The 15,711-nt window shown below is 44.7% G+C and overlaps 2 protein-coding genes across 2 annotated transcripts; both read right to left on the reverse strand.

The window, feature by feature from the left end:
- Window positions 1–3,562: 3,562 nt before the first annotated feature.
- Window positions 3,563–7,117, reverse strand: LOC106609669 (leucine-rich repeat and guanylate kinase domain-containing protein-like). The gene is made up of 8 exons (XM_045711146.1): window positions 7,021–7,117; window positions 6,774–6,946; window positions 6,413–6,517; window positions 6,120–6,201; window positions 5,797–5,897; window positions 5,384–5,465; window positions 5,162–5,286; window positions 3,563–3,703 (listed from the first exon to the last, which is right to left on the reverse strand). Exons 2-8 carry the CDS (start codon window positions 6,777–6,779, stop codon window positions 3,563–3,565), a joined length of 642 nt encoding a protein of 213 aa, XP_045567102.1. The 5' UTR covers window positions 6,780–6,946; window positions 7,021–7,117.
- A 1,688-nt stretch (window positions 7,118–8,805) lies between these two features.
- On the reverse strand, window positions 8,806–9,848 carry LOC106609670 (exocyst complex component 4-like). Its single transcript, XM_045711147.1, has 2 exons — window positions 9,505–9,848; window positions 8,806–8,931 (listed from the first exon to the last, which is right to left on the reverse strand). The coding sequence occupies exon 1, from the start codon at window positions 9,800–9,802 to the stop codon at window positions 9,539–9,541; it is 264 nt and encodes an 87-aa protein (XP_045567103.1). The 5' UTR covers window positions 9,803–9,848; the 3' UTR covers window positions 8,806–8,931; window positions 9,505–9,538.
- Between the last annotated feature and the right edge of the window lie 5,863 nt (window positions 9,849–15,711).

Genomic DNA, 15,711 nt, shown 5'->3' on the forward strand with positions numbered 1-15,711 from the left:
TCAGTCCTATCTAGAATAATGTAATGTACAGTTGAAGTCAGGAGTTTACATACACCTTAGACAAATACATTTAAACTCCAATTCTGTCATTTAATCCTAGTAAAAATTCCCTGTCTTAGGTCATTTAGGATCACATTTATTTTAAGTGTGAAATGTCAGAATAGATTGTATAGAGAATTATTTCTTTCCGCTTTTATTTCTTTCATCACATTCCCAGTGGGTCAGAGGTTTACATCCACTCAATTAGTATTTGGTAGCATTGCCTTTAAATTGTTTAACTTGGGTCCAAACTTTTCAGGTCTAGCCTTCCATACGCTTCCCACAATAAGTTGGGTGAATTTTGGTCCCATTCTCCAGACAGAGCTGGGTGTCAACTGAGTCAGGTTTGTAGGCCTCCTTGCTTTCGTACACGCTTTTTTCAGTTCTGCCCACATATTTTCTATAGGATTGAGGTCAGGGCTTTGTGATGGCCACTCCCAATACCCTTTGCTTTGTTGTCCTGAAGCCATTGCCCACAACTTTGGAAGTATGCTCGGGGTCATTGTCCATTTGGAAGAACCTTTTGCGACAAGCTTTAACTTCCTGACTGATGTCTTGAGATGTTGCTTCAATATATTCACATACTTTTCCATCCTCATGATGCCATCTATTTTGTGAAGTGCACCAGTCCTTCCTGCAGCAAAGCATGAACACAACATGATGCTGCTACCACCGTGCTTCACGGTTGGGATGAGTGTTCTTCAGCTTGCAAGCCTCCCCCTTTTTCCTCCAAACATAACAATGGTCATTATGGTCAAACAGTTCTAGAGGACATTTCTACAAAAGTACGATTTTTGTCCCCATGTTCAGTTTCAACCCGTAGTCTGGCTTTTTTCTTCATTGGCGGTCTTGGAGCAGTGGCTTCTTCCTTGCTGAGCGGCCTTTCAGGTTATGTCGTATAGGACTCGTTTTTACTGTGGATATAGATACTTTTGTATCTGTTTCCTCCAGCATCTTCACAAGGTCCTTTTCTGTTGTTCTGGGATTGATTTGCACTTTTCGCACCAAAGTTCGTTCATCTCTAGGAGACAGAACGTGTCTCCTTCCTGAGCGGTATGGACGGCTGCATGGTCCCATGGTGTTTATACCAGCGTACTATTGTTTGTACAGATGAATATGGTACCTTCATGCGTTTGGAAATTGCTCCCAAGAATGAACCAGACTTGTGGAGGTCTACAATTTTTTTCTCGAGGTCTTGGCTGATTTCTTTAGATTTTCCCATGATATCAAGCAAAGAGGCACTTTGAGTTTGAAGGTAGGCCTTGAAATACATCCACAGGTACACCTCCAATTGACTCAAATGATGTCAATTAGCCTATCAGAAGCTTCTAAAGCCATGACATCATTTTCTGGAATTTTCCAAGCTGTTTAAAGGTACAGTCAACTTATTGTATAAAATATCTGACCCACTGGAATTTAGATACAGTGAATTATAAGTGAAATAATCTGTCTGTAAACAATTGTTGGAAAAATGACTTGTGTCATGCACAAAGTAGATGTCCAAACCAACTTGCCAAAACTATAGTTTGTTAACAGAAATTTGTGGAGTGGTTGAAAAACGAGTTTTAATGATTCCAACCTAAGTGTATGTAAACTTCCGACTTCAAATGTATCATTGACCTATATTATTAAACCTCTACAGATCCTGACAGATGCCCACTGTTTTAAATAAACAACATACTAGGTTAGCATTCACTGTCCCAATTAGCAAAACATGCCACTCAGTTATTGATACCCCTCCTCCACTTGCTATAGGCACAGTATTACACACAGGATGGACATCTAGAAGAACATTACCAAGCTAGCCCAAGATGCAGGAGAAATGTTGTCTTTTCCATCTTCCCCTAGCAGATTTTGGACCTACTATAGGCTAGTATCGATTGTGGTCTACTAGCCCGGCTGGCCAGTGCCAGTCTACTAGTGCGGCTGGCCAGCGCCAGTCTACAAGCCCGGCTGTCAGTGCCAGTCCACTAGCCCGGCTGGCCAGCGCCAGTCAACTAGCCCGGCTGGCCAGAGCCAGTCTACAGCCCGGCTGGCCAGTGCCAGTCTACTAGCCCGGCTGGCCAGTGCCAGTCTACCCAGCCCGGCTGGCCAGTGCCAGTCTACTAGCCCGGCTGGCCAGCGCCCGTCTACTAGCCCGGCTGGCCAGAGCCAGTCCACTAGCCCGCTGGCCAGCGCCCGTCTACTCAGCCCGGCTGGCCAGAGCCAGTCCACTAGCCCGGCTGGCCAGTGCCAGTCTACTAGCCCGCTGGCCAGCGCCCGTCCACCAGCCCGGCTGGCCAGAGCCAGTCCACTAGCCCGGCTGGCAGCGCCCGTCTACTAGCCCGGCTGGCCAGAGCCAGTCTACTAGCCCGGCTGGCCAGAGCCAGTCCACTGCAGCCCGGCTGGCCAGCGCCCGTCTACTAGCCCGGCTGGCCAGAGCCAGTCCACTAGCCCGGCTGGCCAGCGCCAGTCTACAGCCCGGCTGGCCAGCGCCAGTCTACTAGCCCGGCTGGCCAGCGCCAGTCCACTCAGCCCGGCTGGCCAGAGCCAGTCCACTAGCCCGGCTGGCCAGCGCCAGTCTACTAGCCCGGCTGGCCAGCGCCAGTCTACTAGCCTGGCTGGCCAGCGCCAGTCTACTAGCCCGGCTGGCAGTGCCAGTCTACTAGCCTGGCTGGCCAGTGCCAGTCTACTAGCCTGGCTGGCCAGTGCCCAAAATCCTTAAGTTCCATCACTGATCACCATCTCATACATCCAACCTGCCTTCTCTCCTCTACTGTCACTTTCTCCTGGTCCAGGCCAGTCAGGTGTTGAAGGAGGAAGATCACTGCAAGTCTATAGTCCAGTTGCTCCTGGGGTTGAAAAGACAGTGAAAGAAGCAGCATTTTCATGGACATGTCTATTGTCAGTACAGAGGAAGCAGACAGCATTAGGGGAGCTAACTTGTTAGTCTAGTGATGTGTTGTGGGTGTAGGTGCAGTGCAGCTACCTGGACTGGGTTTCTCTGCAGATTCAGCTCCCGGAGCAGGCAAAGGTCATGGATGTGTGTGGCCTCCTTGATTTCACTGATCTGAGAACAGTATATCATACACAAAAACGATCAGATACTTGGATTAAGATTAAATCCTTTAAAAACGATTAAAACTACATTTAATACCACAGCCAATCTATCAGTTGATGCAGTGGAATAGCTTTATCACTCAGCTCCTGGTATACAGTCACTAGGTGGTTTAGTGATACTGGTCTTGGTACCATGCAGACCGTGGCAGAGACAAGAGCAGGACATTAAGGAATGGACTGTGTCTCACCAGGTTACTCTCCAGGTTGACAAGAGAGCAGGACATTAAGGAATGGACTGTGTCTCACCAGGTTACTCTCCAGGTTGACAAGAGAGCAGGACATTAAGGAATGGACTGTGTCTCACCAGGTTACTCTCCAGGTTGACAAGAGAGCAGGACATTAAGGAATGGACTGTGTCTCACCAGGTTACTCTCCAGGTTGACAAGAGAGCAGGACATTAAGGAATGGACTGTGTCTCACCAGGTTACTCTCCAGGTTGATGGAGCCCAGCAGATGGAGATTCTGCAGGCCCTGACAGACTGGTGATCCGGTTCAGAGACAGATCCAGGACCTGCAGGGTTCTCAGAGTCTCCACATTCTCTATCTTCTCAATCTGATTCCCCCTCTGGATAGAGAGGACATGATACATGACAAACACTGGGAATATGAATACTGTGTGGACAAATACACACACACATATTAATTAACTCATACAATCTCACACGCACGCACGCACACACAACTCCCCCTCCTCCTACACACACACATACACATGCCCACGTCACACGCACACACACAGACACACACACACCCCACCCTCACTATCAAAGTTAACATTGAGTGTTCCCTTCCCCATCTGTAAGGAGTATAAAACTTCTCCCTGAGACGTGTGTATGATTGACAGGCCAGCTCCAATGGTCTGGGCTGACAGGGGAGGAGTGACAGGTGAACAGCTGGCCAGACACTGGTGTGGGCATGCCAAAAGCACTACAGACCATCCCTCCTCTCCTCTAGAACCCACCATCCCTCCTGCTCTGTAACTACCCATCCCCACCTTCCCCCTGCGTGGGCTGTCATTCAGGATCCAGCCCCCGCGGCCCCCATGCCTGCCCTCCTCCGGTAGCCTGCCTGGCAGAGGGCTGCCGACAGTGGGGGACGGTGACCGCACGGAGCCCTGGAAGCTCCCGAGGCCAGGGTGTGATGGGCTGAGAGAGGAGGCTGGCTGACAGGTACCACGCTGTTAGGGAGCGGGGCTGGGCAGGAGAGGGCCGGGGAGGGAAGATGGAGACAGCGGCTGGTTGCCATGGGATGCTATGGAGGGGTGAGGGAATAAGAGAAGAGAGGAGAGGGGGGGGGGTTGAACAGGGTCCAGGCCTGCTCACACCGCCGGCAGCTGGTCCCAGAGGGGAGGGTGGAAGCGGACAGGGGACACGGCTGCATCTTGCTGACGATGAGGAATCACTTTGATAAAGGACACCAGCATCCGTCAGAGAGGGAGAGGGAAGGGTCTGGAGGCCCGCTGGCACAGCCATATGGCGGCTCTCACACTGGAGCCCATGTCTGTGTGTCTTTGAAAAGCTGAAGCTCAATTATGTCTGTGGTTTAAATATGAGACGGGGGGAGAGTTAAAAATACACCACCTGCTGTCATCATGTTTGAAGAGAAACAAGTGCTCAAATATTGTGTGTAGCATAACTGGCACCATACTGGGGGATAACCTTTTAGAAAAGCCATGACATAATGGAAGAATGTAGACACCAGGTCGGGACATCAAGGTGAAAACAGAAAACAACTGATTCACAGGAAAACAGTTGTGTCCTGTAGGACATATTCAATCAAGCACAAGACCAACCACTAACCACAGTACTGATGTGCTTGGAGAGCTGCGTCTATACAACCGGATGGGCATATTCATTAATGAGCATAACGCATGGTAAAATATTATCTCTCTAAGAATCAAATGATTCAACAAACACACACGCAATGTAATTATTCATGTAAAGTAACATCTCCATATACAACACACATGAAAAGTGTTAGAAATGGAATAATTCAAGAGGCAGGAGGAGGAGTTAGGACCTACCAGACAGAGGTCTTTGATTGGCAGCTTGTCCAGGCCACTGATACAGGAGATCTTGTTGTGTGCCAGGCTGAGGTGTGTGAGGCTGGCACAATGCAGCAGACCACCGATCTCACTGAAACAGTTGTCTGTCCGGGCACACGTTAAGAATGGTATACAATGAGGAAGTGGTCTAGATAAGAACTTGACATGTATGTGTGTGTGTAAATACTTTTTAAAGGATACAGTCCAGATTCAGTTTACTCAAAGACGAATAGGCTGACAAATGTGTCATCACTGACATCTGGTTATGGGAAAAGTTAACCTCCTGCGGAATACAACAAACATGAATAATGAATCAAGTGGACCAATCTTTAAATGCTTTTGCAATGAAGAAATATGAAAATAAACAACCAAATGCATGTATAGTATGATCAATTCTACTAGTACTGTATAACTCACTGATAAACAATAAGAAGAAGTCAACCCTGGTAAGTTCCTTGTCATTCCAGGGTAGGTAATACTTAGTAAGCATATGGAATGACACTACAGTATAAATGGTCTATGATGATTGGAACCCATCTTCTGGGACTATAGGCTTCAAGAAACCCCAAGCCACAAATCAACCGTTGTCTTATCCTGTCTGCTGAAGGTCCCACCTTGAGGTTCTTGGGCGGCTGGAATCCAAAGAAGTCGGTGAGTTGGTTGTGGGAGGCATCCAGGATGATGAGATACGGCATGTGGCTTACACAGGATAAATCTACCAGTCAACAAACATTAGGAGAGACGGGTGAGCAGAGTGGGAGAGATGGCAACACCTGACACACAACTGTTATTATACAGACCAGAAGAAGTTACAAGGGCACCGATGAGAAATGAACCATTGCTTAATTAATTAGGCTAACCAAGCTACATTTTCTACATCACTAATTAGAATCATAACAATGCGTACAGTGCATTTGTTAATATGAGACACACACACCTTTTATTTTGTTGTAAGGAAGTTCTAGCTTTTGAAGGTGGACGTAATTGCATAGGATGGAAACATTATTCAGATTTCGACCCTGGATGGAGACATATTCCGAAATTGAATTCCACATGACATAGACAACAAAACAAGGAAAGAAATACAACACAAATGGAAAGTTAACAGATTTGTTAGATACTCTTCTGCGTATAGCCTGATGGTAAACAGTTACTCCTGTAAAGCATATTATCAGCGATTGATGGGGTTACACTATCAACCTGAAGTGTGTGTGTTGTGTGTGTTCTTACAGGCGCAGAGAGGAACTGGTAGACATGCTCTAGTCCAGTGGCAGAGTGTCCCAGGTTGGATAAACAGCTGGATACTTCCTCTTCAGTCAACACACCATCGTTTTTCTGTATGAGACATAGCTACATCACGTTTTTTGCGGTACACAATAGAACAAGTCATGCATTGTCAATGCATTGTTTTTATGCACCAAACTTCTGTTATTATGAAACTCCGAGTAGCAAGAGAAAGAGAGAAGTTGCTTGCATCCTCAAAGTAATTAACAGAAAGAGCGTTTGTTATTCTCCAAGCCTCATGGCCCATCTTACTAAAGCAGCTAGCATCTTTATTAATTTAGCTGTTATCCCTAGCTTCCTCCCTTACCTCCATTGTCTTCTCCTCCTTCTCTTCCTCGCAGGTTGAAAACGTGTCTGCACACGGCTGATGAACCGCAGCAGGAAATGGTTGCGCATCAGTGGTCTCCTGTGTCACGGACTCATGAGGATAGCAAGAGGGTGACCCAGAGGAACACTGGGGCGTCGTTTGCTTCCCGATATCTTGGAAAGTGGAAAATGTTGAAGTAGAAGACATTTTGGATTAAATTGTTTTGCATGAGAATATTTTTACTTACTAATTAGCCTAGGTAGGTGGCTATTTTGAAAGTTGGCTCAGCTGGAGCGGATAGCGTTCTTTCTGTTGCTTAGTAACGATGACGAAGTGTCAGTAGGTGAATTGAACTGTGGGATATGTCGTTTTTGATTCATTTACTTCCCAACAGTTCATAAAAGCTTTCAAACCATGGTTCCCAGGTTCCACCGTCTGGAAAAAGTAATATATTGATGCATTTTTATTTTAGTGTGCTGAGACAAATATTATCCATTCCATCATCTAACAACTTTACACTAATCACCATGTTGAAACCTCAATCATGCTCACCAAAATGCAGAAAAAAGCTTGACATACTAGAGTTCAAGTAGTGTGCTTTGTGCATCAGACATCTTTCAACAGGTCTTGATCATTCTATAAAAAGCCTTCTTCTGACGTCCCATCAGATCTGGCAGCTGAGCTCAATTCCTGACAGTGTATATTTTAGATCCGTCCATCTAAAATGACATCGGACAAAGTCAATTTGTGTCAATGTGAAAAGATGTTGAATTATACGGTGCAACAGCGCATAGACAGACCATGTTGTTTGGGTAGTGTTTCCTTCTGTATGGCATTCATCAATTCCTCTTCGTCAATGGAAGAAACTAGTCCCTTGACTACATGAGGTAGGAAACTGGCACTTTTCATTGTACAAAAACACACAAACTGCTCATATACACAGGGGAATTTTGATGTTTTATTTCAGCAAGATCCGTGTACACATTGGCAAATCACCTTTAATTCAGTGTAGAAGGATTGATATTCAAGGCCTTGGTCTGAAAGGGACTTTTAACAGACAATGGAGAATGGATCAAATAAATCCTTAAATCACACCGGGACTCATTAGCCTACATTATCATCAGATGTAGGTGAAAAAACTAATCAGACATGAAACCACTCTCATATTACACACTGTAGATGTGCAAAACGACATGTCTTAGTAAACAAACAAATAAAGCAAAGCATTAAAAAAAAAGAAGTGAAATATATTTGTAGATCTTTACAATGAGTTGGCCCCATTACTTAAAATGTGTGTATAGGGGTCAGATATACCAGGTCATTTAAATCCAGATGGAGTGTTCCCTTGTTCACAGAATCAGCAGAAACAACCTCCTCACTTGCGCAGAGTACTGCAAGCCATAGAGACCTCCATAGTGTGTGTGTAATATAGTACGTGTTTATTGTGTGTGTGTGTCTTGAGTGTGCTGAGTAAAACTGTTCCTATGGCACTAGGCAATCCCTCCGGCAACCACAAGGCTCATATTGATCCCAGCCTACATGTCATTATGATGGATGGTTCCGCTGGGTTCTGGTGAGCAGCACTGCCACAACTCTCCCCTGTTCTCTTTCCTCCTTCCCCTGCTCTTGTTAAGTACTTTTCCTCTGAGTTAATTAACTAAATATACTGAGGGGATGCAGGGGAAGGAATGATTTGTGACTCATTGCAAGTGTATTCACTTTAGAATAGTTTTAGCAGAAGTTTTAGCAGTTCTAGTGGTAGGAAGGGGAGTAGTGATTTGCAATTACATCTCTATTAAGTTCAAGACCTTGAGTGTTGGACTATATACACACTCCAATTGTACTGGATACATTGCCCCCCCATCCCCTAGCACACATGCACACCTCAACGCTGCAGCACAGTTAATGCATTTTTTCAGGACAGTGGCAAATACTATAATCAGAATCGGCTATAGTTACATTATATCCAATCTACATTATTCTAAAAGTGAGAGAAAAATAGAGTGAACAACAGCTGAGGAACCAATTCCTTTCTTTTGTCCTTGGGGAAGAAGAATGGCCACAAGCAGGAGGAGAGAAGTGATAATCTAGACAGTCTAATCTGGCATCTGGTATTGCAGACAGTCAGCGGGCCCACGAGGGAGAGCTGGAGGTAGTGCTGTAATTGAGAGCAGCAGTTAGATGTAATAAGACAATGAGATGAGAAAGGCCCCAAAGCCAGACTCATAAAATTCCCCCATTCTCCACAGGTGAGACTAGGGCTGACCACATATGGGATGATTGAAGGGAGTCATTTTTTAAGTTGGAGTGTGTGTGTGTGTGTGTGTGTGTGTGTGTGTGTGTGTGTGTGTGTGTGTGTGTGTGTGTGTGTGTGTGTGATTTCTTGAGGAACTGGCTGCATTCTTGCCAGTGAATAAGCAGATGAGTTACAACAACAGATGCATATTGGTAACTAAGTTCAAACCTAAAATCAGTAACTACTCAATGTACAGCCTACCAGCATTATCTCAACCCCCAAAACATATTACATGGTTATTACGGTCTGCCATAGGATCTAATGAAGACTCAGGACTTTAACAAACCCAGTGTATCACCAGTCCCTGTGGAGGTGCTGACCAGTCCCTCAGATGGTTAGCTGACACTGCTAGGTCAGCTCTAAAATACTAGCTTTAATCTAAACCCTTTTTCCAGACAGGAGGTTAAGAAACACTGGACACTAATGCAAACAGACCATTGCCAACAACAGCCTCCCAATGTCCCCCCTCTCAAACAGTAGTGATCTTCTTGTCCTTGGTGGCCTGCTTGAAGGCTGCCTGCTCGCAGATGATCTCCTTGAGGCGCTGCAGCCGGACGTTCTGCGTGCTCAGGTCTCCCACGCCCGTCTGGCTCCTCTGCAGCAGGCTGAGGGCGTGGATGTACTCCAGCTCTGTGTAGCGAACGCCCTGGTCCACCACCAGGTTGAGCAGCTCATCTGCAGCGTTGTACAGCATCTCATAGTACTGCCTAAACAGGGGAGGAGATGACTTCATTGTTCAATGCCCATGAGAATGTTCTCTGTTATCCCAATCCCTCTGAAAAACAGAGGTCAGAGAGGTCAGACCACAGGGGAGGTGGAGGGGGAAGGGGAGAGGAGATGGTGGTTAGGGGGTTAGAGGGAGGAAGGAGATAGGGGACAGGAGAGGTCAGAGGGTCAGTAACCAGTAGTACAGATGAGTAGAGAAAAAGGAAGGAATCAACACTATGATGTTATTTATCTAGTACTACTATACCATACTGCCCAACATAACCCTATGATGTTATTTATCTAGTACTACTGTACCATACTGCCCAACATAACCCTATGATGTTATTTATCTAGTACTACTGTACCATACTGCCCCACATAACCCTATGATGTTATTTATCTAGTACTACTGTACCATACTGCCCAACATAACCCTATGATGTTATTTATCTAGTACTACTGTACCATACTGCCCAACATAACCCTATGATGTTATTTATCTAGTACTACTGTACCATACTGCCCAACATAACCCTATGATGTTATTTATCTAGTACTACTGTACCATACTGCCCCACATAACCCTATGATGTTATTTATCTAGTACTACTGTACCATACTGCCCAACATAACCCTATGATGTTATTTATCTAGTACTACTGTACCATACTGCCCAACATAACCCTATGATGTTATTTATCTAGTACTACTGTACCATAATTCCCAACATAACCCTATGATGTTATTTATCTAGTACTAGTGTACCATACTGCCCAACATAACCCTATGATGTTATTTATCTAGTACTACTGTACCATACTGCCCAACATAACCCTATGATGTTATTTATCTAGTACTACTGTACCATACTGCCCAACATAACCCTATGATGTTATTTATCTAGTACTACTGTACCATACTGCCCAACATAACCCTATGATGTTATTTATCTAGTACTACTGTACCATACTGCCCAACATAACCCTATGATGTTATTTATCTAGTACTACTGTACCATACTGCCCAACATAACCCTATGATGTTATTTATCTAGTACTACTGTACCATACTGCCCAACATAACCCTATGATGTTATTTATCTAGTACTACTGTACCATACTGCCCAACATAACCCTATGATGTTATTTATCTAGTACTACTGTACCATACTGCCCAACATAACCCTATGATGTTATTTATCTAGTACTACTGTACCATAATTCCCAACATAACCCTATGATGTTATTTATCTAGTACTACTGTACCATACTGCCCAACATAACCCTATGATGTTATTTATCTAGTACTACTGTACCATACTGCCCAACATAACCCTATGATGTTATTTATCTAGTACTAGTGTACCATACTGCCCAACATAACCCTATGATGTTATTTATCTAGTACTACTGTACCATACTGCCCCACATAACCCTATGATGTTATTTATCTAGTACTACTGTACCATACTGCCCAACATAACCCTATGATGTTATTTATCTAGTACTACTGTACCATAATTCCCAACATAACCCTATGATGTTATTTATCTAGTACTACTGTACCATACTGCACAACATAACCCTATGATGTTATTTATCTAGTACTACTGTACCATACTGCCCCACATAACAGTTGTTGTTGATCTGGTACAAGGCCTACCTTCAAACTCAGTGCCTCTTTGCTTGACATGATGGGAAAATCAAAAAGAATCAGCCAAGACCTCAGAAAAAAATTGTAGACCTTCACTAGTCTGGTTCATCCCTTGGGAGCAATTTCCAAACACCTGAAGATACCACGTTCATCTGTACAAACAATAGTACGCAAGTATAAACACCATGGGACCATGCAGCCGTCATACCGCTCAGGAAGGAGACACATGTTCTGTCTCCTAGAGATGAACGTACTTTGGTGCGAAAAGTACAAATCAATCCCAGAACAACAGCAAAGGACCTTGTGAAGATGCTTGAGGAAACAGGTACAAAAGTATCTATATCCACAGTAAAACGAGTCCTATATCGACATAACCTGAAAGGCCACTCAGCAAGGAAGAAGCCACTGCTCCAAAACCGCCATAAAAAAGCCAGATTACGGTTTGCAACTGCACATGGGCTCAGTTGGTAGAGCATGGTGTTTGCAACGCCAGCATGGTGTGTGCAACGCCAGGGTTGTGGGTTCGATTCCCACGGGGGCCTGTACAAAAAAAAGTATGAAATGTATGCAATCACTACTGTAAGTCGCTCTGGATAAGAGCGTCTGCTAAATGACTAAAATATAAATGTAAAATGACAAAGATCATACTTTTTGGAGAAATGTCCTCTGGCCTGATGAAACAAAAATAGAACTGTTTGGCCATAATGACCATCATTATGTTTGGAGGAAAAAGGGGGAGGCTTGCAAGCCGAAGAACACCATCCCAACCGTGAAGCACAGGGGTGGCAGCATCATGTGGGGGTGCTTTGCTGCAGGAGGGACTGGTGCAATTCACAAAATAGATGGCATCATGAGGGAGGAAAACTATGGAGATATATTGAAGCAACATTTCAAGACATCAGTCAGGAAGTTAAAGCTTGGTCGCGAATGGGTCTTCCAAATGCACAACAGCAAAGCATACTTCCAAAGTTGTGGAAAAATGGCTTAAGGACAACAAAGTCAAGGTATTGGAGTGGCCATCACAAAGCCCTGACCTCAATCTCATAGAAAATATGTGGGCAGAACTGAAAAAGCGTGTACGAGCAAGGAGGCCTACAAACCTGACTTAGTTACAGCAGCTCTGTCAGGAGGAATGGGCCAAAATTCACCCAACTTATTATGGGAAGCTTGTGGAAGGCTACCCGAAATGTTTGACCCAAGTTATACAATTTAAAGGCAATGCGACCAAATACTAATTGAGTGTATGTAAACTTCTGACCCACTGGGAATGTGATGAAAGAAATAAAAGCGGAAATAAATAATTATCTCTACTATTATTCTGACATTTCACATTCTTAAAATAAAGTGGTGATCCTAACTGGACTAAGACAGGGAATTTTCACTAGGATTAAATGTCAGGAATTGTGAAAAACTGAGTTTAAATGTATTTGGCTAAGGTGTATGTAAACTTCTGACTTCAACTGTATATTGATGGTGGTTTAATCCATATGTATATTGATGGTGGTTTAATCCATATGTATATTGATGGTGGTTTAATCCATATGTATATTGATGGTGGTTTAATCCATAATGATAGGGAAAACACAGAGTTTACAGTAGCATCGGTAGCCTGTCCTACAAAGCAGACAGATTAAACATATATGTAAATACGAATGCACACACAGCTATGGAAGATATATGAACGCATTAGGGAGTACCATAGAGCAGGGCTGACTATGTCTCTGCTCTGGGGCTAAACAGGCCAATACCTCAGAGACGGTGTGGGCAGCAGCAGCACAGACACAAAGACAGACAGACAGATAGCATCGCTATACGCCACTGGCTAGTAGAGAAATCCCATTCACTTAGATTACACTCCCACAATGGTGTTATGGATGGGTATGAGAGGTGCCCACAAAAGGACACACACACACACACACACACACACACACACACACACACACACACACAACCTGGGGGCATCGGGAAGCTCAATCTCTTCACCCATCTCCTCCTTTAACTCAGCTCTTTGTGCCCAGAGAAAGAGAGTGATTTAAAGTGGTGTCCATCAAAGCAGCAGGGAGAGGAAGGCTAAGCTGAGGGAAAGTCTTCCATTGTGTCCAGGAGAAGAAATCCCAAGGAAGTCACAAGCACAAATCTCGTGTGTGTGTGTGTGTGTGTGTGTGTGTGTGTGTGTGTGTGTGTGTGTGTGTGTACCAGAATAGGAATAGCTATTATCTTGCTGTATTATTTCTAAGCCTCTCCCATTACTAAACCTAATGGTTATTTTCCTATGTAGGAATTACTGAACAATTCTGCAGCCTTTTGTGTCAAGCTATTTCTGCTGTTGTAATATTGCAAGTAGAAGAAAGAGAGAGAGAGAGAGAGAGAGAGAGAGAAAGATAACAAATATGGAGAGAGAGGTTAGGCCCAGTAAGAACAGACTTTCACAGCTGTGTGTGGGGATTCATTTATTTAATATTTCTCTTTCTCTAACAAGTAATGCCCTTGGTTTGTGAACTACTGGCATACTCGCCTCTTACCCTCCCTCCCTCCCTCCCTCCCTCCCTCCCTCCCCCTCCAAGGCCCTGTTAGTTTTTCAATGCTCACCCTCAATGAGCTCGTCAATATTGATGAGGGGTCATACCGGTTCCTTTGCTCGCCACAGGCAGAGACACGGAGAAACCCCTGATGGGCAGCAGTGTTCTTATCACATTCTCAAATATGCACTGCATGTCTCTACTGTATATCTGTGTGTGTGTCCACTGTGTGTGTGTGTCCACTGTGTGTGTGTGTGTCCACTGTGTGTGTGTGTGTCTACTGTGTGTGTGTGTGTCCACGTGTGTGTGTGTGTCCACTGTGTGTGTGTGTGTCCACTGTATGTGTGTGTGTCCAATGTATGTGTGTGTGTCCACTTGTGTGTGTGTGTGTGTGTGTGTGTCCACTGTGTGTGTGTGTGTGTGTCCACTGTGTGTGTGTGTGTCCACTGTGTGTGTGTCCACTGTGTGTGTGTGTGTGTGTGTCCACTGTGTGTGTGTGTGTGTGTCCACTGTGTGTGTGTGTGTGTGTGTCCACTGTGTGTGTGTGTGTCCACTGTGTGTGTGTGTGTCCACTGTGTGTGTGTGTGTGTGTGTGTGTGTCCACTGTGTGTGTGTGTGTGTGTGTGTCCACTGTGTGTGTCTACTGTGTGTGTGTGTGTCTACTCTGTGTGTGTGTGTGTCTACTCTGTGTGTGTGTGTGTCTACTCTGTGTGTGTGTGTGTGTGTGTGTGTGTGTGTGTGTGTGTGTGTGTGTGTGTGTGTGTGTGTGTGTGTTATTGACATCCAAAACACCACTTCCATTCCCCAGATACTGCATGCGATTAGCTGCACACAGGAGGACATAGTCCACATTGTTATGTGAACGGAAAAGAAAAGTGTTTGTTTTCAGAAGGGAAAGCTTTGAAGAGAACAATTAACAACCCACACACACACCGTTCTCAAAGGGATGTAGAAAAGCAGGGGATGAATAAAACAGATGTGGGGAAAAAGAGTGATAATTGACAACTTTACTTTGTATAAATGTTGGTATATTTGTGTGTTCACATCTGGGCGTTCCAGTTTGGGTTGTTTGTAAACCAGTTTATAAGGCTATAGTGTATAATGTTCTCTAAGGCCCTATCTTTGGTTGCCTCCCTGTGTACTGAATATGAAAGTCTAATATACTGTGTGGACTGGAGCAAACTGACTAATCTACAAGTGATAATGAGGAGTTATTTAGCATGCAAGGTGATTTGTAGATCAGTCAGTCAGCAGTTGCCGACTGCAATGCAGTCAATCTGGAACATAACCACAGTTTCAGGAATACCGTGTTTCGCATATCGGGCACTGGCACTACATTTCAAGATTTTGGATTTTAGGCATCTATCTCCAAACTGATTGGAATGTTGGATCTCATGTTGCCCCACAATACTGTCCTCTCTTTGGCCTGTTCTACCGGCCATCGTCCTCTGTTATCATGTTGACTGGACACCTGGCTATCTGGACCCCTGTCCAGCTGTTGTACCAGGGGAAATTTGGAAGTGCTGGGTGGGGGTGTGTGTGAGAGAGAGATTGTTTGTTGGTGTGTGTGTGTGTGTGTGTGTGTGTGTGACAACTCATCGCCCCCAGATGCCAAAAATCCTCCAACCAACCACTTCATTACCCAGGTGCTTGGAAAGTCATTTGCCCAACAGCGGCTGTTAATCAGATGAAATTCTCTGTGCTCTTGCACCTCGCCCCCCACCAGGTCCTTTATTCACCCATTAGGGGAGATAATGAAGGA

This window comes from Salmo salar, unplaced genomic scaffold, assembly GCF_905237065.1.
Source record: "Salmo salar unplaced genomic scaffold, Ssal_v3.1, whole genome shotgun sequence".
Lineage (NCBI taxonomy): Eukaryota > Metazoa > Chordata > Actinopteri > Salmoniformes > Salmonidae > Salmo > Salmo salar.